Consider the following 22,611-nt stretch of genomic DNA (forward strand, 5'->3'; position numbering starts at 1 on the left):
AATTTGGACATTGCAGAGGATAGATATATAACGGTGCTCCTCAACATTCTGAAATCTGATTTTAAGGGCCAAAATGAGTGAACAAAAGACACAGGGGAGACTTGATACAAATAGGAAAGGGTAACCCTTGTATTGGTCCTCGGTGAAAGTTAAATGGACCTGAAAAATAACATCCCTCATTCCCATTTCGATTATGTATGTCTCCAGTGTGAATCTTATATTGCCATCTACAGATGGACATGAATATATGCAGAACTCACAAGCTGTTCAAATCTTACAGAATAAAGATGTTTCCACAACAATCAATTCTAACTTCATAATTTTTCACCACCGAACGAGAAGGAGGGAATGGGATCTTTTATTAAGATAACATGGTGCTTGAATACTCGCGCACAGCATTCGCCAAGTCCTGAACATGTTCATCCACAACCCCTGCCATGAACATAAAACTGATGCACACATTTACACTTTTTTAATAATGAGGAAACATAAATGGTACCATACCTATTTTGTTTAACGCATCCTCGAGTTTGAACAGATACTCTTTGTTTGGTCCAGTTGGTCCTACAGCAAGGTAGATTTGCCTGAACATAGCACATATTCATGGAAATTAACCACAGTTTCAGTTCAAGCACAATAAATATTTTAAGTTGAACAGGTGCACTACTTGGCCATTTCTTCCAACGAAGCAGGACCCAGATAGTTTACGTTGGCCTCCTTATTTGTCGTGGCTAAGTACCTGTTGGTAGAGTTTCATTCCATCAGTTTTTTTTTCTAAAAAATCATTTGTACCAAGAGCTCATTTTATGACTACAAAACCACTTACACCATCATATTTTGGACTGCAGGTGTTTTGGGGGAAGAATCCTGAAACATATCAAAATATATGAGTAATTAATTATACATCGAACATTCTAGAGCAAGATAAATCATTCAAGTACTCTGTTAAACTGTATCTTACCGTATACAAGTCAAGGTAAACCTTCTCATCATATTGCTTCTCTCTTACTTCTAGATACTGCAAATCAAACCTGAAGGTTATTGCCACTAGAAGAAAGGTATGCAATTCAAAGTAGCTTACTTTTTTAGATCAATTCAAAGTCAGTTTATGAAAACACTGATCAGCATCATTACTTCAATATTCAATCGGGCTGCCGAAAATAGCATTAGACAAAGGTATCTGAGTTCCAAACTTCCAATGAAGATACATTTTGTAATGAAAACGCTGTTTTTCACAGGAAATGATTGAATCATCAACATCTCAGTGAACTATGGAATAGAGGATATGGGACATTTACCAATCTATTTCAAAATCAACAGTTATTCCAACCATGGAGTACAATATATTGGTGAACAAAACGTGTATCTATGTTCTATATAACTCGTTTTACCTCCAGGGCTGTCTGCTTGTCTTCCTCCCTTGAAATTTTATAAGCAACTCCCCACTGCAATTGTACTTATAAGATCAATTCACGTACTGTTGACAAGTTATCCAATCGCGACAAAAATGGAGCGAATACTAACATAAAAGCACGGAAGAGAATAATGATTCTTTTTACCGTAATGAGTTGCAATGAACTACCTACGTTCTCATAATTTCTCTGAGATGACTCAGAGCAGCTAATATTTACCAATTATTATTCCTAATGTGCTCCACACAAATCTTGTTTGACAACTTTCAACATAGTTGTCGTCTTGTCAATCATAAATTGTCCAGTGTTAGTCTGAAGACGAGCAGCCTCTATACACCGGTTCATGTTCAATATATATGGTTATGTTTTCCATAGACCATGGGCACAGACAATAATTATCTGACCAGGCAATACTACAGCTCGACATCATATTATGATTGACCAACAGTAACTCACTGGCTAGAAGGAACAAAATAAACTGTTATCTTAACCAATCCAAGCAAAGAACAGGTTCATCCTAAATTAGGTTGTTCTTTCAAGTGCCATGACACGAAGAGAGAGCTGGGGCGGGGGAGAGCAGAGCAGAGAGAGGGACAGGGGAAATGGGGAGCGTGTGGGGCGCCATACGCATGTCGCTCCGGGCTGGTGCTCGAGTGTGACGGTCCTCCCGGGGAACTCCGGCGTGCCCCTGTGATCCGTGCTACCTGCCGATCCAGGCGACAAAACCCAATGAGGAAAAAACCGAGGTTTCTGAGAATTTCTTTGATGCGAGATGCGGCCAGGCGAATTACCCTGGTAGAAGACGCGCCGGTAGTCCCTGACGAAACCGACGAGGCGGGCGTCGTAGGCGAACCCCGGGTTCCACACCAGGGACCCGTAGCCGAACACCCACATCACCATGCCTCCTCCTCCTCCCCTTCTCCCTCACTTGCTCCGGCGTGGAATCGACCAGTGTATGGCTTCTGTTGCTAAACTCGTCGAGTCGTCTTTCGATGACGGCTTCTTTTTTTTTTAGCGCATCTTTCGACGACGGCTGAACAGTACAACTGGCTGGATCTCCGTAAGGCCCAGGTTTCGGACCGGACATGGCGGCCCGGTGGTACAGTAGGTGCGTTTTTTCTTTTGTTTTGGTTTAGTACCACATCGCTTGCTTGAGGAGATTGCAGCGGAGACGATCGCTATAAATCGAAGGCATGGTGCCACCATTGAACATACTTACCTGGATGGGGTCTATGGCAGATCAAGAAGGGTCATGGCCTAGGCAAGTGGTCCACATTGCACTTGGTGGATGCACTTGCTTACCATCTCCCCAAGTGGGAGAATGGACATCATAATTGCCCCTGCCAAATCTTTAAATTTGAAATTTTTGGTATCAGTAACTCTAAATTTTAAAAATTTAGTACCCTATTTAGACGGTACCTCATTGAACGCCGGTCCCTCCTTGCTAATCTGGAAAGCATGGATAATGTCATTGCAGGATAGAAATTGTGCGTTAAACATTTGTAGTCCGGACGCTGAGCACAAAAAAGGACAATTGCAGTCCAGAAAAGAAAAAAAAAGTAAACCAAAAAATGTCTGGAGAAGGGTTCTGACACTAGATCGAGCAGCATTGACTGTTAGCGAGTAGCTTGTACTTTGTATGTATAGCTCGGTAGCCATTCTAACAACTGTTCCTCACCTCCCACTAGTGCACGTCCCCTGTAACTGCATGTACTTGTAACCTATATAAAGGAATGAATGCCATCGAGAGCATCCACGGTGCATTCCCAAATCTGTCTTCATGGTATCAGTTGCTGCAGCCTCCTGTAGCCTGTAGCCCACCTCCGCTACAACCTCCCACTTCCCGTCTGCAACCTCCCACTTCCCGTCGTGATGGCGACTCCGCCTCCACCACCTCCTCCTCCTTCTGGCGGCGGGCGCGGCCTCGCCGACGCCTTCAACCTCGCCGCCACCCTCCCCAGCGTCAGCCGTGGCGCCTCTGCAGGCCTGGTTACACCGCCTGTGACTGTGGCGCTCGTCGTTCCCCAGGCCCCGGCTGTCGCCGGCGCACTCGGCGCGGTTGCACCGCCCGCTGCCGTTGCTGCACCACCTCCCCTCGGCACTGTCTACATCAACCAACACGCGCCAATCGTTCTCTCGCTGAACCCTCCGAACTACTCGCCATGGCGCACGATGTTCGAGCTCACGTTCAGCAAGTACGGCGTCGCCGACCACGTCTTCGGCGAGCCGCGCCCTCTCGATCCTCAATGGGTGCAGGATGATGCCCACATCACCTCCTGGCTGTACAACCGAGTCTCGCTTGAGATTCTCGGTCTGGTCCATCAGCGCGCTCCCACGACGGCCGGCGTCTGGCGCTCCATCGCGACGCTCTTCCTCGACAACGCGGAGACGCAAGCTGTCTTCATCGGCACCGACCTTCGTCGTCTGGAGCAAGGCGACATGCCCATGCTGCGCTACTTCGCCCGACTCAAGGACTACGCCGATCAGCTCGCCGATCTCGGCTTCCCCGTCGACGACAAGGCGCAAGTGATGAACATGTTTCGCGGCCTCAACCCGCGGTACTTCTACGCCATTCCTATACTCACCATGCAGGTCCCCTTCCCGTCGTTCCTGCGCTGCCGTGCTTTTCTCATCCTTGAGGAATCGCGGCTGAACATGGCGACGTCCACACCCAGCGACACGGCGCTCCATGCCGGGCGCGTTCCCAGTGGCAACACTGGCGGCGGCAACACCCGCGGCACCAACAACGGGAATGCACATGGCAACACAGGCAGCGGCAACTCGCGCAACAACAACAACCGGCGTGGCAGAGGCAAGGGCCAGGCTTCCGTCAACAATGAGCACTCCGGTGGTTCCTCCAGCGGCTCGTCGTTTGGCTCGTCCTCCACCGGTGGCCGCATCCAGCAGGCGCCGGCGCCTGCGCCTCCCGCGAACCCGTGGACGGGCATGGTTCATGCATGGCCCATGCCGTGGCGTCCGCACGCCCCAGGTGCTGGCGTGCTCGGCCCGCGCCCAGGTGCTCCGCCACCCTTTGCTGGCTACGCATCTCAAGCTGCTGCACCATCTGCACCTCCTTTACCGGCGTCGTACAATGGCCCCGCATGGGACGAGTCCAACCTGATCGCCGCCCTCAACAACATGTCCGTGCAGCAGCAGCAGGCTCCAGCGGCGCCGACCAGCGAGTGGTACCTCGACACCGACGCCACATCGCACATGTCCTCCTCGTCTGGTATGCTCCATGATCTTGCCCCTTCTTCTTCTCGCATTGTAGTTGGTAATGGGTCGCTTTTGCCTGTCTTGCACTCTGGCCACCTCTCCATTCCCACTGCGTCCACTCCCATTCACTTTCGTAACGTGCTAGTCTCCCCATCTCTCATCAAAAACCTCATCTCTGTTAAAGCTCTAACACGTGACAACCCTCTTAATGTTGAATTTGATGATATTGGCTTTTCTGTCAAGGATCGGGCCACCCGGAAGGACGTCCTCCGCTGTAATGACAGCGACGACCTGTACCCAGTCACCCTGCCGACGACGCACCTCAGCCTTCACGCAAGCACTGCTTCTGCTGATCTCTGGCACCAACGTCTCGGACATCCAGGGCACACCACTCTAGCTCAAGCTCTTCGTCATGTTGCTCCTAGCTTATCTAGTTCAGTCGCATACTTGTCATGCTTGTCAAATAGGAAAAAACGTTAGGCTTCCGTTTTCAGATTCCCAGCATGTTTCATATTTCCCTTTTCAGCTTGTGCATTGCGACATTTGGACGTCACTTGTATCTAGTGTGTCTGGATTTCAATACTACCTTGTGTTACTTGATGATTATAGCCATTTCTCATGGACTTTTCCTCTGCGCCATAAGTCAGAAGCTTTCACTGCCATTCGTCACTTTCACATGCTTGCCCGTACCCACTTCAACCTCCCTGTCCTTTCTCTGCAAGCAGACAACGGGCACGAGTTTGACAACAATCAGGCCCGTGCTTTCTTTCTCGACCATGGCATTGCACTCCGCATGTCATGCCCATATACCTCTGCCCAAAATGGTCGAGCCGAACGCATCTTACGGACACTAAACGACACCACACGTGCCCTGCTATTTCATGCCTCTATGCCTGCACGTTTTTGGGCCGAAGCTCTAGCCACAGCTACCTTCCTTGTGAACCGGCGCCCTTGTCGTGCCCGTGGATACCTGACGCCCTTCGAGTTGCTGTACTGTGCTCCCCCTGATCTCTCCGGTATACGCGTGTTCGGATGCCTTTGCTACCCAAATACCACAGCCACCTCACTACATAAGCTGGCCCCACGTTCTCTCCCATGCGTCTTCGTTGGCTACTCACCCGAACACAAAGGTTACCGGTGCCTCAATCGATCCACAGGGCGTGTCCTTCTCTCTAGGCACGTCTTATTTGACGAAACCCAGTTTCCCTTCTGCAAAACAGATCCAGCTGCCGCCACCCCTACCGACCCCGAGGTGATCCACACGAGCCACCAACCCCCGCGGCTGCCACCTCGCTCCCTGCCGCGGCTGCCACCCCATCTCCTGCCACGGCAACTCCTGCCGCGTCAGCCGCCCGGCCTTCTGCCGCGGTAACTCCTGCTGCCGCAGCCCGCCCGACGCCTTCGCCCTCGTCGGCAACCACCGTCTCGCCGGCCGCCCCCACCCCTGACCCATCGGTTGCCAAACCATCTGGCGTCGTCACCCGCGCCCAACGTGGCATCTTCATGCCCAATCGCCGCTATGATGATTTCACCCACCTCACCACCACATCCACGTCCCCATCGCCCATACCTAAATCCGTGCGAACTGCATTACGCGACCCATGCTGGCTAACCGCAATGCAGGAGGAGTACATGGCTCTCATGGCGAACAGGACTTGGACTCTGGTGCCTCGACCGCCGGGTGCAAACATCGTGACTGGCAAGTGGCTGTTCCGCCACAAACTGCGCGCCGACGGGTCGCTGGAGCGGTACAAGGCTCGCTGGGTTGTCCGCGGATTCTCCCAGCGTCCTGGCGTGGACTTCGACGAGACGTTCAGCCCGGTGATAAAGTCGGCGACCGTGCGTGTTGTGCTCACCATCGCCTCTTCTCGCGATTGGCCGGTGCACCAAATGGACGTCAACAACGCCTTCTTGCAAGGTCGCCTCCACGAGCGAGTCTACTGCCAGCAGCCTGTGGGCTTCGTCGACCCCGACCACCCCGAGCATGTCTGCCTCCTGGACAAGTCCCTGTATGGGCTGAAGCAAGCCCCGCGCACCTGGTTCGAGCGCTTCACCACGTTCCTCTGCTCCATTGGCTTCATCACGAGCAAGTCGGACACGTCCCTCTTCATGCTTCGACACCACCATGGCATGGCGTACCTGCTGCTGTACGTGGATGACATCATCCTCACGGCGTCTACTCCGGCTCTTCAACAGATCACGGCGCGCCTCCTTGCTGAGTTCTCCATGAAAGCCTCGGCCCGCTGCACTACTTCCTGGGGATCAACGTCACCCGCTCCGCCTCGGGCTTCTTCCTCTCGCAGCGCAAGTACGCCGAGGAGCTTCTGGACCGCGCCAACATGGTCAACTGCAAGCCGTCGCCGACGCCGGTTGACACACGCGCCAAGCTGTCTGCAGCCTCCGGCGACCCTGTGGCAGACGCATCAGAGTACCGCAGTCTAGTGGGTGGCCTACAGTACCTGACGGCGACTCGTCCTGACATCAGCTATGCAGTTCAGCAAGCTTGCCTCCATATGCATGACCCGCGCACTCAGCATCTCGCGCTGGTCAAGAGGATCATGCGGTACCTCCGTGGCACGACGACACACGGGCTTCATCTCCGTCGCTCGCCATCGCTCGACCTGGTCGGCTACTCGGATGTCGACTGGGCCGGCTGCCCCGACACACGGCGGTCCACCTCCGGCTACACGGTCTTCCTCGGTGACTCCTTGATCTCCTGGTCGTCCAAGCGACAGCCGACCGTCTCTCGCTCCAGTGCGGAGGCTGAGTACCATGCCGTGGCCAATGTTGTGGCAGAATGATGCTGGATTCGGCAGCTGCTCGGCGAGCTTCATGTCCCGGTGCCCAAGGCCACGGTTGTCTACTGCGACAACATTTTGGCGGTGTACATGGCGGCCAACCCTGTTCATCATCGCCGGACGAAACACATCGAGCTTGACATTCATTTTGTTCGCGAGAAGGTCGCACTCGGTGCACTTCGTGTTCTCCATGTCCCCACGACGCATCAGTTCGCCGACGTCATGACCAAAGGACTGCCGACGGCCGCGTTTGAGGATTTTCGTTCCAGCTTGTGCATCCGGCGTCCGGACGCAGCAGCTGCGGCGGGATGTTAGTGAGTAGCTTGTACTTTGTATGTATAGCTCGGTAGCCATTCTACCAACTGCTCCTCACCTCCCACTAGTGCACGTCCCCTATAACTGCATGTACTTAACCTATATAAAGGAATGAATGTCATCGAGAGCACTCACGGTGCATTCCCAAATCTGTCTTAATTGACAAACACGTCAAGACGAGGCCAAAACATTTCCCTTCCTACCAACAATTAAAACGAATTATGTAAAATTGCATTAAAAGCCTGCACAGTCAAGCTTGCACATGCCAAGCAACAGAAGACGAAGACATAAAGCTCATTCTTCCCCTCAATAACATTGCATGAATCACTTGCACAATCAAGAATGCACATGCCAAACCAAAAATCCAAAATAGAGAAGAATGCACATGCCAAACCAAAAATCTAAAATAGAGAAGCATGCACATGCCAAACAACAACTTTAGGAGATAGACACCAAGCTCAGTTTTTTTCATCGGCCAGACAACAAATGAGCAATTCAATTGATGTTCCAATGTTACCAGAAAGGAGCTTGCAATTATCTTGAATCATTCAAATAAGATTGCAGACGCGCCTACAACACCAAAACTATCTCAAATGTTCCGAAAGAACCCAAAACGTCAACTGATGCAACCCTAAAATTTTGTACCGCGTAAAGTCAATCATCGCTTTCACTGTCATCATAATTGCCATCACCTCCACTGCTCAAGCATTCAATGTACTCCGGCTCCCATGGATCCCTGAATGACTCGAGGGCGCAGAAGTTCTCCTCAATGTCACCTTCAAGCCTGACATTCAAGCTCCCAAGTATGTTGAGTGTCTGCAGCAGGGGACATTTGGTGAGGATAGCACCAAGGCCAACATCACTGAATAAACCATATGCAAGCTCAAGTTGTTTGAGCATAGGCATGGTATTTGCGACTGCCAAAGCCTCGTCTTCAACCACGCCAGGTGCTGCATTGTTGCCTTGAGGAGGCATGTTCCTCTTCAGCTGAACAAGTGACTTGCAGTTTCGACCTAAAGCTTCCATGCCTTTCGACGTGATTTTCAGGCAGTTACTAATGTCCAAACCTCTTAGCGCAGGAAGGCATTCCGCATACTTCTCCACAGCTTGATCAGAAATCTCGCTCATTGGGACTTGGAGAACATTAAGCAACTTCCCACTGTCCAATGAAATAACCATTACAACCAAAACGTCAGTATTTGCAGGCAATGCTAAATTAGGTGTGTATTTACAGCACACGACAGAAAATAAAAAGATGCTGTGACTTTTAAGGCTGTAATGCACATAAGAAAGCAACGCTCTCAGACCGTGTAATGGAGGCGATTGCTAATATATGGACATATGAATACTAATTTCCCATTGCAACTTGGAAGTTCTGAACCTTTTTTTTTTTGCGAAAACTTGGAAGTTCTGAAGTGAAGAGTACAAATTGAGAAATAGGTTGTATAGGTATTGAGAAGCAGACTACTCAGCGATACTTTTCTTCACATGGTATGAGGCCTAAGGAAGACTAGTGGTAGCTGTCAGAATAGCTGAGTTTGTTGTAGATATCTCACGTGTGATATGCATTAGAGTAGTTAGAATCTAACTCTGACTCTATCTCTATTCGGTGGTTTAAACCAAGATCCTGTTTGTTGTAATCTGTAACAATCACACGAGATTGATCTCGTTCATATATAAAGGACCCGAGCCGGCCCTGGAGCGCTGCGCTGCTTCCTACCCAAAAACTCCGATCTACTTTGTTTCTCATCGTATCAGAGCTTCGTTGATCATTATGACTTCCGCCTCTACCACAGCCTCCACTCTTCCATCTACCGCCTCCACTGTGGCTACAAGCCTCTCCAGCGCCTCACAATCCGTCGGCTCGATCCTGTCCGCCGGTGGAACTCCGGTGTTGTTTGGGCACCTCATCACCATCAAGCTTGCACAGGAGAACTATCTCCTGTGGAGGGCGCAAGTTGTCCCTCTCCTCAAGAGCCTCGGCCTCTATGGCTTCGTCGACGGCACGCTCATATGCCCTGCGGAGACCATCTCCAGCACCACTGCTACTGGCGCAATGACGCTTCCCAATCCTGAGCATCAGCTTGGGTTAAACAAGATCAAGCAATTCTGTCGGCACTCCTCTCGTCCATGACAGAGGGAGTGCTAGGGCAGTTCCTCTTTCTCAACACATCTCGTGAGATTTGGTCGGCCATTGTTGCATCTTTTTCTTCGCAGAGTCTGGCTCGTACTATGCAGATCCGGAGGCAACTAGGTCAAACCAAGAAGCGGGATGCGTCGATCACGGCGTACTTCAACAAGATGAAGGCACTGTCGGACAAGCTGACCTCCATTGGCCAGCCGCTGTCCGTGGTCGACTTCACCGCCTACGTACTCGCCGGCCTTGACTCCGACTACGACTCCGTCGTATCCACCATCAGCATCGGTGGGCATGCAGCCATCACCGAGCGCGACTTGTTCGCTCACTTGCTCAATCATGAGCAACGTCTCGAGGACAGGGAAGGAGAAGTACCTGTTGATCACTCGGCGAACGTTGCTGGGCGCTTCAACTTCAAGCCCTACCAGCAGCAGCCGGCCCGCCCCGTCTACAACAACTCTGGGGGCGGCCAGATGTTCACACCTGGTGTCGGCAGCAGCACAGGTGGCCCTGATCAGAGGGAGCGACCTGTGTCAGCTCTGTGGCAAGATCGGCCACCTGGCGTCCAAGTGCTTCAAGCGCTTCAAACGCGAGTTTGCTGGCATCGGTAACGATGGGCGCGGCAACGACGGTCGGGTGGCATCCGTGGCACAGAAGGGCTACCAAGGGAATACTCCCTCCTACTCCATCGACACCACGTGGTATGCGGATACGGGTGCCACGGATCACCTCATGGGTGAGCTAGACAAGCTCACCACCAAGGAGCGCTACAACGGCAAAGATCAAGTCAACACGGCCAACGGTTTAGTTATGCGCATCATGCATGTTGGTCAGTCGTCTCTTGCATCTCCTTCGTCATCTAAATTGTTTCGTCTCAAAAATGTTCTACATGTTCCTGCCGTCACTCGTAATCTCCTCTCTGTCAGTCAATTTACAACTGATAACAATGTTCTCATGGAATTTCAACCTCGCCATGTCTTTTTTAAGGATCTGGACACCAGGAACACACTCCTTAGTGGTCGATGTCATCGCGGCCTCTATTACTTCAACACTCCTTCATCCAAGTACAAGTCAGTCTTCAGTGGTGTCCGGACGTCTCCAGATCAGTGGCATTGTCGCTTAGGCCACCCAGCTTCGCCAGTAGTTCAACATGTGTTGAGTCATAAACAGCTTCCTGTTGAGTCAGTCAAGAACTCTAGTACGGTGTGTGATGCGTGTCAACAAGGGAAGAGTCATCAACTCCCCTTTTCAAACTCAGATCATGTAATAAAAGCTCCACTGGAGTTAATTTTTTCAGATGTATGGGGCCCTGCCCAAACCTCAGTTAGTGGCCATCGCTTTTATGTGAGTTTCATTGATGCCTATAGTAGATTCACTTGGCTATATCTTCTTAAGTACAAGTCTGATGTGTTCTCTGTGTTTGTCCAATTTCAACATGTAGAACGCTTGCTTGGCCATAAAATCAAACATGTCCACACTGATTGGGGAGGCGAATATCAAAAACTTCATCCTTTCTTTAACAAGTTAGGTGTCATCCATAGAGTTTCCTGTCCACACACACACACCAGCAAAACGGTGCCGCTGAGAGAAAACATAGGCATGTGGTGGATACAGGACTCACTTTGCTTGCCCATGCTCATGTTCCACTTCGTTTTTGGAGTGATGCTTTTACTACTGCATGTTTTCTTATTAATAGAACACCAAGCCGTGTCATCAACATGCAGACTCCTAGAGCGTCTTCTTGGGCAGTCCCCTGACTACAGCTTTCTCAAAGTCTTTGGCTGTGCGTGTTGGCCAAATCTCAGACCATATAACACTCACAAGTTAGCCTTTCGGTCCCACAAATGTGTCTTTCTTGGATACAGTCCACTTCATAAAGGTTATAAGTGCCTTCATGTTCCCTCCAATAGAGTGTATATATCTCGTGATGTCATATTCGATGAGAAAGTGTTCCCTTTTTCCAATCTTCCTCATAATGCATCACCTCCTCATAATACACCCTACGTTGCATCACATGACCAACTTGCAGATGTCGCAAACTCTCCGTTACTTTTGCCTAACCATGGTGCAGGATCAGTCCGTGGAGCTCGACTACAAGATCTCACCGCTGAACAGCCTGCTGCAGATTCAGCTACAGCAGACACTTCTGCCGCGGCAGACATTTCTGCCGCGGCAGGCGATTCTACCGCGGCAGACTCTGCTGCTGCAGATGACGCAGCCTCCTCCACGGCATCTCCACCAGCATCACCGTCGCCACCGCCACCTCCTGCACCTCGTGCTCATACACGGCTTCAGAATAACATCCGAAAGCCGTATGTGCGAACGGATGGCACCATCACGTACCTCGCAACAGTAGATCCTCAACAAGAGCCAACTTCTGTTGACCTGGCTCTTTCCATTCCCCATGAACTACTTGTGCGGTCCAAAATGGACAAGAGCAAGCCTGTTGCCACTCCAATGTCGTCCACTGATCAGCTCAACGACAGGATGGCATGCTCCTAACTGTTGACGAAGCGACTCAGTATCGTAGCATTGTGGGAGGGCTACAATATCTTACGATCACAAGGCCTGACATATCTTTTGCTGTGAATAAAGTTTGTCAGTTCCTACATGAGCCCAGATCAAGTCATTGGGCTGCAGTGAAACGAATATTGAGATACATTCGAGAAACTGCTTCACTTGGGCTGGTGTTGTCCAGATCATCTTCAACACTTGTGTCAGCGTTTTCAGATGCTGATTGGGCAGGAGATATTGATGACCGAAGATCAATGGGTGGCTATGCAATCTTCTATGGAAGTAATCTAATTGCCTGGAGTGCACGAAAGCAAGCCACAGTGTCAAGATCGAGTACAGAGTCAGAATACAAATCTCTTGCCAATGCTACTGTCGTAATTGTATGGGTTGAATCTCTCATGGCTGAACTTGGTCTAACATCAGAGAGACCACCCATCCTTTGGTGTGATAATTTGGGAGCAAATTACTTATCAGCCAACCCAGTTTTTCATGCTCTAACTAAACATATTGAGGTTGATTTTCATTTTGTTCGAGAGAGAGTTGCTCAGAAGCTCCTGCAAATCAGGTTCATATCTTCGAAGGAACAGGTTGCTGATATCTTCACCAAGCCACTGTCAACTCAGCTATTCCTAGGCTGTTGTCGCAATCTCAATTTGCTTCCCGCAGTTTCGATTGAGGGAGGGTGTCAGAATAGCTGAGTTTGTTGTAGATATCTCACGTGTGATATGCATTAGAGTAGTTAGAATCTCACTCTGACTCTATCTCTATTCGGTGGTTTAAACCAAGATCCTGTTTGTTGTAATCTGTAACAATCACACGAGATTGATCTCGTTCATATATAACGGCTCGTCTCGCCGCTACCTTATCCTATTTCCATACTTCTGTCGCTCCATCCCCGTATGGGTGGAGAACCCGAAAGGACCCGAGCCGGCCCTGGAGCGCTGCGCTGCTTCCTACCCAAAAACTCCGATCTACTTTGTTTCTCAGTAGCCTCTTAAAATAGTGCTCGCGTTTAATTTTAGAAGAAAAATGGGTTTACATCTCCCAATGCAACAACATTCACACATCATGAAACCACAATGGCAGATCATCATTCCATCAAATATGATAGCAATTAATCCCCACTTAAAGAAAAAATGATAACAACTAACAACAAAGTGAGAACAGGCAAATCATGTCATGAGGTCAGGAGCTGCCTATCCATAGCTCTGGGCTCCGAATCACAATCCATGCGCTCACATTTACACAAAAATGCGACCTCTGTTAGCAAATTATTGAGAATCATAGATTCATTCCCATTCACGATCTCTGTCAAGCAATGCATCGTCATTGTGCGGTTTCCTTGGGTGTGCACATGCGAGTCTTTATTGTAATAAATAATACTCCATACATGTAGATTTGGACTCTGATTCACAGTCGATAGGACTACAAGGCGTATGAGCTATGAGGTGTGCAAAAATCTACAGACGTTAGCTGCAACCTAAGGATGATTTTACAGTGATGCATAAAACTAAAAACCTATAGTAGCAGCACTAATGGACTAAAGCTGCAGTAAAACTCTGCAACTTGAAAACAGTTAACTTCTACCCCCAAATAGTTCTCACAGATAAGAGCCACTGATGAAAACTGAATTTGGCACAAAACAAGATAATCAGACACGAAATTTCAGTAGTTAAAGCAGTGCATTCTAAGTCATTGTCCTGTGAAGCTTGGAGCTAGACGAAACAATACCACAACGACGTAATCACGGTGGCGACAGCTGTCTTTTCCTATCATTTTACGAAGCCAAAAACCAACATTTGGCCCAGGCAAAGGGAAACAACAAGGGTATCGCGACTTACGAGGTGGCGACGTAGGCAAGCGAGGCGTCCCCGACGCGGTAGGCGGAGAGCCGTCGAAGCGTGCCTTGCGCTCGGGCGACAAGGCGGCGCACAGCGGCGTCGGCCCTGACGCGGCAGTTGACGCGGCGGCACCATGCCTCGATGTCCACGTCCCCCCACATGTCCGGCGCCGCAGTAGCGTCCCTCCACGCCCTGCACACCGCCACCGCGCCGCGCGCAATGTCATCTGCGGCGAGCCTTCCCCGCAGCACCAGCGCCAGTATCTCCGGGCTGACCGCCTCCGACCACCTCCACCCGTACATCTCCTCCTCGTCCGCGTCGACTCCCACCTCTCCTCCTCCGCCCCCTTTCACTCCATCGCAAGGACTCGCTTTCGTCCTCTCCTCCTCCGGCAAACACCACTCGTTCTCTCCCACGCCGGTGGCCGTATGCGCCTTCTTCATCGACACCTCCGACCAGCTCATTCCAAACCCTCCTATTCCGCAGCTTCGCCCATCAAGACCCTCCTTTTCCGCCTCCTCCACCTCCCTCGACCACCCTCCTCCATCTCCAGCGACGGCCGCTTCGCCACCAACTTTAGGCTTCTTCTTCATCGCCTCCGCGTGCGACCATTTCACCACGGGCGCTCTCTCTCTCCAACCGCCGTCCGGTCTCGCCCTCTTCCCCTTCCACTGCTGCCCTCCTCCTCCGGGAAATCGTCCACCGGATTTGGGTATCGGACGACTCATCGCCGGCGATTGCCTCGGCGAATTCGCCTTGTCCCCTTTGGTTCACCCTTTTCGGAAAGAACGGACTGGGGTTTGGGGAGGAATGGAGAAAGGCATCCCCCTCACTAGAGCTGAGCTACTTCTTGTAGCCATGGAACTCCCCCTGCACCCACGTCGTGGATCGAAGAGACCGATATGCGACGCGTGTCCCTTCCGACGGCTCGATGCGGTTGCCTGTTGGAATTCTATCGGTTTCGGGCAGGCGAAAGGCACAACGGGATCACGACTGCACGTTGTCGTTTCCCGTTTCGGCCTACGACTTCCAGAGGTTCGTGATTTCGATATGGGCTTGCATTTTATCTGGTCTTTACTTCTAGGGGAAGCCGTGCGAATGGGCCGGCCCATCTAACACCAAGGGAATGAGCCCAATTATGCATTTCCTTATAAGAGCCCTTCCGTGGAGTAGCGAGATGCCCTAACAAATCGCGCAGCCACCGATCTCCCTCCATGCGAGGAAGTGGCGGCGAGCCTCACGCTCGGACCGTCTGACGCAGCTCGCCCCGCTCACACAAGGCAGGAGCCACCCCCGGCCCTCTCCCAGAGGAGAAGCACTCGTGGCGAGCGCGAACCAACCCACAGCAGCCATGGCCGTCTCCGAGAGCTCGCGCAACGCGCTGCTACCCAGCTTCCTTTACGCGGTCCCCGCCGCAGCCACCTCCCCTTTCTCCTCCGCCGCTGGCGTGGCAGGGAGCGGGCTCGTCGTGCCGTCTTCAGCGGCGGTGGCGACGAGGCCGGCGGTCTGGGCGCGGGCGCCGAGCGAACCGTCCGGCAAGATCGAGATGTACTCGCCGGCGTTCTACGCGGCGTGCACGGCCGGAGGCATCGCCAGCTGTGGCCTCACGCACATGACTGTCACGCCGCTCGACCTCGTGAAGTGCAACATGCAGGTGAGGTTCCCTCGGAGCTTCTTTTATGATTATCTTCGTGGTTGTGCGTCATTTATCCTGATTTACCAGATAGTAGCTGTTTCTGGTTTGATTCTGACTGCGTGCGTTTGTGCCCAATGTATCAGTGCAAGCATTTTCCATATGTATCATAATCGCATGTAGTTTGTCAAATGGGCCCATATAATTGAGCATGCCGGTGACAGTGGCGGAGGCAGGAATTCATAATAATACTGCCTCAGTCTCATATTAAGTGACTCGAATTTGTTTGAATATGGACGTATCTATATATTAAAAGATGTCTAGATACATGTAATATTTCGTCATTTAATATGGGACGGAGGGAGTATAGTTTTATGTTGGGGGTGGCCAAGTACTTGGTGCGACTTGCTAGTTTCACATCAGATTTTGTTCGGTGAGCCATCTCATGATTTATTTGTGATGGATCTGGGTAATTGCGCCTGACATTGTATCAGTATACTGCTGCATAATATTTATGTACTTAGTCAATTGTTTCTGCGTGATCCTTGGGGCTGCATGTTTGGCATGAAGCGAACCAAGTGGTAAATGAAATATGGCATCATTTGATAATTTTTTTTGCGTGGTTTGTAAATTGTAATTGTACTTGATCAGTCCGCTATGTTGCGCATTTGAGTGGTCTGTTTATGTTTATGTATCTGTGTGTTTGTCCAGTTCTATTGCTTGTAAGACTGGCTAGTCATTTCCAATCCATGATTAGTATTTCTAGTTCGTGTGATCTGTTTATATGTTGCATGTTGCACTCAACTACATCACTCTATTTTTTTGAAATTATAATCAAACAAATTGTTTGATGTGAATATGCTATACTTGAGCCCCCCCTCCTTATCTTACCTGGACTGAACGGAACATTTAATGTATCTGTTTATGCTCATTTTCTGCTAGTATTGCTGTGGACCAATTTAAATTAGTAATGGAATATTACTTTGCTTCTTTTGCAGATTGATCCAGCCAAGTATAAGAGCATCTCTTCTGGTTTTGGTGTTCTCTTGAAAGAGCAAGGAGCAAGAGGATTCTTTAGAGGCTGGGTGCCTACCTTGATTGGTTACAGTGGTCAAGGCGCGTGCAAATTCGGTTTCTATGAGTTCTTCAAGAAGTACTACTCGGATATTGCTGGACCTGAGTATGCAGCCAAGTACAAGACTTTGATCTATCTTGCCGGTTCTGCTTCGGCTGAAGTAATTGCAGATATTGCCCTCTGCCCTATGGAGGCTGTGAAGGTCCGTGTGCAGACACAGCCTGGCTTTGCCAGAGGTTTATCTGATGGGCTCCCTAAGTTTGTGAAGGCTGAAGGCTATGCTGGGTAAGTTGAGGAAAAATTCCTAAATGCTGGAATCTACTATTCTCTGTAACTGTAACTCACTTGCAAAAACAATGTTGGTTATGCAGATTGTATAAGGGAATTGTTCCGCTCTGGGGTCGACAAATCCCATGTGAGTATCCATTTTCTGCCATATTTTCATCAACTCATCATAAATCCAGATTGTATAACATTGAGAACTAAAATCATTGTAATAATATGATAATTAAGTTACCCTGTTTTTGAATGATAGACCTTCTAGATTGCTCACACATGTGGCAATGATGTCTTGGTTTATTCCTGCATTTGGATAGTGACCATCAGCCATCTGTTTACAAACATCAAAGCCATGCATTTACATGCACATAGTTCTTCTTGGGATCGCAATATGATTTCCAAGATTTTATGTGTGCATATATTGATTTTTCCACTCTGCTTGAGCTATCTCCATTATAACTGGGCATAGGCTCCAATGACGTGGTGTATATCATGTGGACAACCAGTTGTCGATAATGATTCCATCTGTTGCTGATGACTTGCGTTTATGTAACCTCATCTTTTTTTCAGGTTGCATTAAATGATAGGTTTACACAGAAACTTAGTATATACTCCCTCCGTTCCAAAACACAACTCATATAGATTTTTGCACACTCATATAGATTTTTGCACTTGGACCAAGGCAGCTCTCGTTTCTAGTGCCTGACCACTCATATTGGAGTAATAGTAAATGGATGTGAGTAGTTATTGGCTGGGTGCGGGTTTCAAGAGAAAAATGAGGTGTGTTGTGGAACAAATGAGAAAAATCTATATGAGTTGTGTTTTGGAACGGAGGGAGTAGTGTTATATCTGCACGCGTAGCAACTGATGGTGCTCCACTTATGTATGTCTCAGGACAATTCCATTATCATTTTGCTAGAATATTAACTCTTTGTTGCACATTGTTCTTGTTATTCTTGAAATCACACTATGATTTTCAAGGTTATATTTGTGCATATATGGATTACCCACACTGCTTGAGTTCCCTCTGCCATTTTAGAGCGAAACTCCAATTAAGTGGCGTATATTTTATTTCTGCGTATCAACAAATACTGTATCCTCTGCTGTTAACATGTGTTTCATGGCAACTCCACTAGTTTATTTTTTAGTATTAACGCTTTGTTGCACATAGTAATTGTTCTTCTTGAAATCACACAATGATTTTCAAGATTTATCTGTGCATATATAGATTACCCACACTGCTTGAGTTCTCTCGGCCTTACCGGAGAGGAACTCCAATTAAGTGGCGTATATTTTATTTCTGCGTATCAACAAATACTGCATCCTCTGTTGTTAACATGTGTTTCATGGCAACTCCACTATTTTTTTTAATATTAACGCTTTGTTGCGCATAGTAATTCTTCTTCTTGAAATCGCACAATGATTTTCAAGAGTTTATATGTGCATATATAGATTACCCACACTGCTTGAGTTCCCTCTGCTATACTGGAGAGAAACTCCAATTAAGTGGTGTATATTTATTTATTTTTAAAATGCTTCCTGTATACTACTAGTAGTAAGTAAAACAAATTGATCTTCCATTGTCGCCAATTGAGCTTTATGATGTTTACACCTGTAAATTTGCGCAACCTGCAAGCTGTATCTAATGACAAAAATGCATGCTAGAACATGTATTTTCATGCACAAAGTTCCTCTTGAGATCACACTATGATTTTCCAGATTTTATTTGTGCATATATGAATATTCCACACTGTTTGAGTACACTCTGTTAGTATGAAGCTAGACTCCAGTGAAGTGGCGTACATTAAAAAATTACTGCTTGTACCCTAAAGCATGCATGATGACAGTTCAATAATGACTAAATCATGAAGAAATGGAAATTAGCAAGCTCCTTGTTTTTGTCTTGTTATTTTAGATTTACAGCTCGTTGTTCTGGCATAGCCATGGTCAGCTAGTGGTAATAGAAATATCATTAAGTTTTTCTTTTCTGGTAGAGTGCTTTTTGTGAACATAACTTACACTCTCGAGACCAAACTACCGGCTTTTTGAATTTTTAAGCACCATCTAATTATTTTATGCAATGCAGACACTATGATGAAGTTTGCCTCCTTTGAGACTATTGTTGAGATGATCTACAAGTATGCCATTCCTGCCCCCAAGAGTGAATGTAGCAAGTCTCTCCAGCTTGGAGTGAGCTTTGCAGGAGGTTACGTTGCTGGAGTGTTCTGCGCAATAGTTTCGCACCCAGCTGACAACCTTGTTTCATTTCTCAACAATGCTCAGGGCGGAACCGTCGGAGATGTGAGCTTTCTAATTATCTCATTTCAGTATTTTAACTACCTTTTATCGTTTTCTCAGATTTTTTTTTATCTTACTATATTATACTTGTGCAGGCAGTGAAGAAGCTTGGTTTGTGGGGGCTCTTTACACGTGGACTCCCTTTGCGTATCGTGATGATTGGTACTCTCACCGGAGCCCAGTGGGGTATCTACGATGCTTTTAAAGTCATGGTTGGACTGTAAGTATTCCTATACGTTGATATTGCCCCTTGTCAACATTGATGGTTCTAGAGGCTTAGACAACTTAACCTGGCTCTTCTTGTTCAGGCCAACTACTGGTGGAGCTGCTCCACCACCTGCTGCTGCTGGAGAGCAGCTGAAGGCCTGAGACTTGATTATATATATACTATATATATCTAACACCATTTTTTGGCGCCAAGTTGGACGATGGCGAAATAACTCCTATTCTTCCTTCTAAAAGCTATTGAATACCTTCAGGAATGCTTAATTGCAACTCTGGTAGCAATCTCAGACGAGCCTGAAGCTCCTGAGTCTGTGTTAATTAGAAGTTGAGACAGTTTAGGAACAATTTTCGGTAGATGATCGCCTGGAAACCTTGGTAGCATCCTCCCTGTTTCTTTTTGGTTTATATCCCCGGTCTGGCAGTAAAAATTGCAATAAAGTCAAGTTATACTTCGTTGCGTTGTTGTGCTTTGGCTTGTGAAGAGTGTTCTTGAGGTGTTCACATAAATTGAACATTTATTTGGTTGCGGCTCTATACTTCGACGAATTGGCAGCAGTGCAATTGACTGGTGTCCGGACCATCTAACAAGTACGTCTCACATAAATTGAACATTTATTTGGTTGCGGCTCTATACTTTGACAGCAGTGCAATTGACTGGTGTTAGGACCAGCCAACAAATAACTTACTCATTTCCCCTTTATAAAATGTTCTAATTTTATCCTAAGTCAAACTTCTTAAGTTTGATCAAATTAATACTAAATTGTACTGATATTTACAATATCAAATATACTATGAAGATATATGGAGTATCATCATAGATTTAATAAAACTAATTTAGATTTGTAGATTTTGATAGATTTTCTATAAATTTGTCAAATTTTAATAAGTTTGAGTCAAGACAAAGCTCTAGTATATTAGTAACAACCAGTTTTTTTTTTTTGAGCGGTAATGAGTAACAACCAGTTATTTTGCACCAACCAAAGCACTACGCAGTACGCACTGGCTTCAGGACGCATTTTATGTCCTCCCGTCCTCAGCTCGAGCCTCAAGCACTAGATCACTCAGGCTGTCAGGCACTTGAATAGAAATGTGAATGATCAACTGAATTATGGCTGGCAGCGACCTCCGTAAGGTATGCAAAAACTTACTAATATCGATGCTTCGTTTCTAGATGTACTGGAAGAACGGACTACCTGGGCTGTTATTCGAAATGCCTCAGGTGCTTTTGTGGGTGTAACGAACAATTTTAATTCCTATTTTGTAGAGTATGATGCAACGATGGCTGATGCTCACGCTTTATGGCATGGGATTCGGTTTGCCCAAAGGCCAAATCATAGTTTGCAGCGACCTCTTGACCAGTTACGATTGTATTGAAGTGGTACACGAAATGATAAGAGTGACTTGGCCTGCGTCGCCAGCAACACATTTATTTTGATTGCATCGAAGCTTTGAAGGAGTTCCAAAAGGTTGTTAAATACTGTCTGCGAGAGGCAAATCATGTCGCACATGAGCTAGATAGGGTAGCGCATACACGAGTTGTGGTAAGTGAGCCTCTCCCCACGCCCGCGTCGCTTCAGGGGGCGGCTCGGGCGGAACCCTAGCCGCCGCCGCCCCGTTCTCCCCTGCTCCACCTTCCACCTTGCCGTCGCCGGAGGAGGCCGTCGGGCTAAGCCCGTACGGCGGACGGTGGTGGCGGGGTCTCTTCCGCGACGGGGACGCGTGCAGCGGCGCAAGGAGGTCCGGCGCGTGGAGGCAGGCGGTGCGAGTAGGTCGCCACGAGCCCGCGAGAAGGTTCGGCGCGAGGAGGCGGGCGCTCCGCGGCGCGAGGTGGTCCGGCGGCGCGGCAAGGTTCCCTTCCACGGCGGGGACGCGTGCAGCGGCGCGAGGAGGTCGCCACGAAGAGTTCCGGCGTGTGGAGGCGGGCGCTCGACGGGAGGCGCCGGCGTCGGCGGCGGGCAGCGCTGCATCGGGCGGCCCGTGGGCCTTGTTGGCGTCGGCGGCGGGCAGGGCTGTGCGCGGGGGCCGCGGCGAGCTGCAGCGTGGTGGTTGCGGCGGGGCCTGCTCCGGTGGCTTCGATTTGGCCGGATCTGGCCCTGGGCGTGGGTTTGGCTGCAGCCTAGAGACGGTGGTGCATGATGGAGAGCGGCAGGCGCCTTCTCGGTGGGAGCGGGGGAGTAGGCCTCGACGAAAGCCGTGCTCCGGCTTCGGCTTGAGCCAACGATGGTGACTTCCTTGGAGGCATTGTTGTTGTGCCCTTACTGCTCTTCTCTCGTTGACCGAGCTCCGGGAGAAATCTCAGATCTAGTGGCTTGGATCGGGTGATGGCAGCGCAATGCTGCGCTGCTTCCCTCCTTGGTGGCATCGCTTTGGAGATGGCATCGGCCAGGGACCAGTGGCAGCAGGCGGGGTGTTCGTTGGCGTCTTTCGTGGCATTGACGGCGGTGTTGAGCAGAATCTGGGCTGCGGCAACGGTTTCGGTAGTCGGTTCTCCGACGTGTCCGTTGACTCTTCATGGTTGGTTTTGCTTCATCGGTGAGAAGTCAGAGTAGCCAGCTCAGAGGGGATCAAAGGAGTGATGTGTGATGACAATGACTTGGTGATGGGTGGTCCGGTCTGAGGAGTCTTGTTCGGCGTGAGCCTTGCATATTGCCTCTACGAAGCTCTCCATCCGAATTGGTGCCGCATTGTTGCCAACGTGAGGGGTCGACTGTTTGGCATGGGCCGGCACAAGCTCGCGCGCCTATTGAGTTCGGAACTCCGTCGATGGTCATTTCAGGTGAAATCGGAGTCGTCAGCTCAGGAAGAGTGTTTGTGTGATGACGACGACATCTGCTGCACCCTCGGCATCGTTCTTCGTTCAGCAGCGTG

The 22,611-nt window shown here is 49.1% G+C and overlaps 3 protein-coding genes and 1 pseudogene across 4 annotated transcripts; 2 read left to right on the top strand and 2 right to left on the bottom strand.

Moving 5' to 3' along the window:
• Positions 1-154: 154 nt before the first annotated feature.
• On the bottom strand, positions 155-2,435 carry LOC100833954 (gamma-glutamylcyclotransferase 2-3). 2 transcript variants are annotated; one of them, XM_024456429.1, is made up of 8 exons: positions 2,204-2,435; positions 2,040-2,116; positions 1,392-1,445; positions 962-1,018; positions 827-867; positions 668-739; positions 505-584; positions 155-449 (listed from the first exon to the last, which is right to left on the bottom strand). In XM_024456429.1, the coding sequence occupies exons 1-8, from the start codon at positions 2,310-2,312 to the stop codon at positions 325-327; spliced, it is 615 nt and encodes a 204-aa protein (XP_024312197.1). In that variant the 5' UTR covers positions 2,313-2,435; the 3' UTR covers positions 155-324. The 2 variants fall into 2 exon arrangements, with proteins under 2 accessions (XP_024312197.1, XP_003579857.1); XM_003579809.4 differs by having other exon boundaries at positions 166-432; positions 2,204-2,388.
• A 188-nt stretch (positions 2,436-2,623) lies between these two features.
• LOC112269621 lies at positions 2,624-2,750 on the top strand (annotated as a pseudogene).
• Positions 2,751-8,253: 5,503 nt separating this feature from the next.
• Positions 8,254-15,036, bottom strand: LOC100837351 (F-box protein FBW2). Its single transcript, XM_010228852.3, has 2 exons — positions 14,234-15,036; positions 8,254-8,900 (listed from the first exon to the last, which is right to left on the bottom strand). Exons 1-2 carry the CDS (start codon positions 14,959-14,961, stop codon positions 8,396-8,398), a joined length of 1,233 nt encoding a protein of 410 aa, XP_010227154.3. The 5' UTR covers positions 14,962-15,036; the 3' UTR covers positions 8,254-8,395.
• A 382-nt stretch (positions 15,037-15,418) lies between these two features.
• On the top strand, positions 15,419-20,218 carry LOC100834867 (mitochondrial phosphate carrier protein 3, mitochondrial). The gene is made up of 6 exons (XM_003579812.3): positions 15,419-15,887; positions 16,865-17,226; positions 17,313-17,356; positions 19,307-19,521; positions 19,614-19,738; positions 19,827-20,218. The coding sequence occupies exons 1-6, from the start codon at positions 15,585-15,587 to the stop codon at positions 19,885-19,887; spliced, it is 1,110 nt and encodes a 369-aa protein (XP_003579860.1). The 5' UTR covers positions 15,419-15,584; the 3' UTR covers positions 19,888-20,218.
• The last annotated feature ends 2,393 nt before the right edge of the window (positions 20,219-22,611 follow it).

Source organism: Brachypodium distachyon, chromosome 5 (assembly GCF_000005505.3).
Source record: "Brachypodium distachyon strain Bd21 chromosome 5, Brachypodium_distachyon_v3.0, whole genome shotgun sequence".
NCBI classification, from domain to species: domain Eukaryota; kingdom Viridiplantae; phylum Streptophyta; class Magnoliopsida; order Poales; family Poaceae; genus Brachypodium; species Brachypodium distachyon.

Coding starts and splice junctions, on each gene's coding strand:
- LOC100833954 (XM_024456429.1), bottom strand. CDS start 2,312: ATGGTGATGTGGGTGTTCGGCTACGGGTCCCTGGTGTGGAACCCGGGG. Junction 1,446..2,039: donor ACCAGCCCGGAGCGACATGC/GTATGGCGCCCC, acceptor GTACAATTGCAG/TGGGGAGTTGCTTATAAAAT. Junction 868..961: donor TTTACCTTGACTTGTATACG/GTAAGATACAGT, acceptor GATATGTTTCAG/GATTCTTCCCCCAAAACACC.
- LOC100834867 (XM_003579812.3), top strand. CDS start 15,585: ATGGCCGTCTCCGAGAGCTCGCGCAACGCGCTGCTACCCAGCTTCCTT. Junction 15,888..16,864: donor TCGTGAAGTGCAACATGCAG/GTGAGGTTCCCT, acceptor CTTCTTTTGCAG/ATTGATCCAGCCAAGTATAA. Junction 17,357..19,306: donor CTGGGGTCGACAAATCCCAT/GTGAGTATCCAT, acceptor TATGCAATGCAG/ACACTATGATGAAGTTTGCC.
- LOC100837351 (XM_010228852.3), bottom strand. CDS start 14,961: ATGAGTCGTCCGATACCCAAATCCGGTGGACGATTTCCCGGAGGAGGA. Junction 8,901..14,233: donor CTTGCCTACGTCGCCACCTC/GTAAGTCGCGAT, acceptor TTCATTGGACAG/TGGGAAGTTGCTTAATGTTC.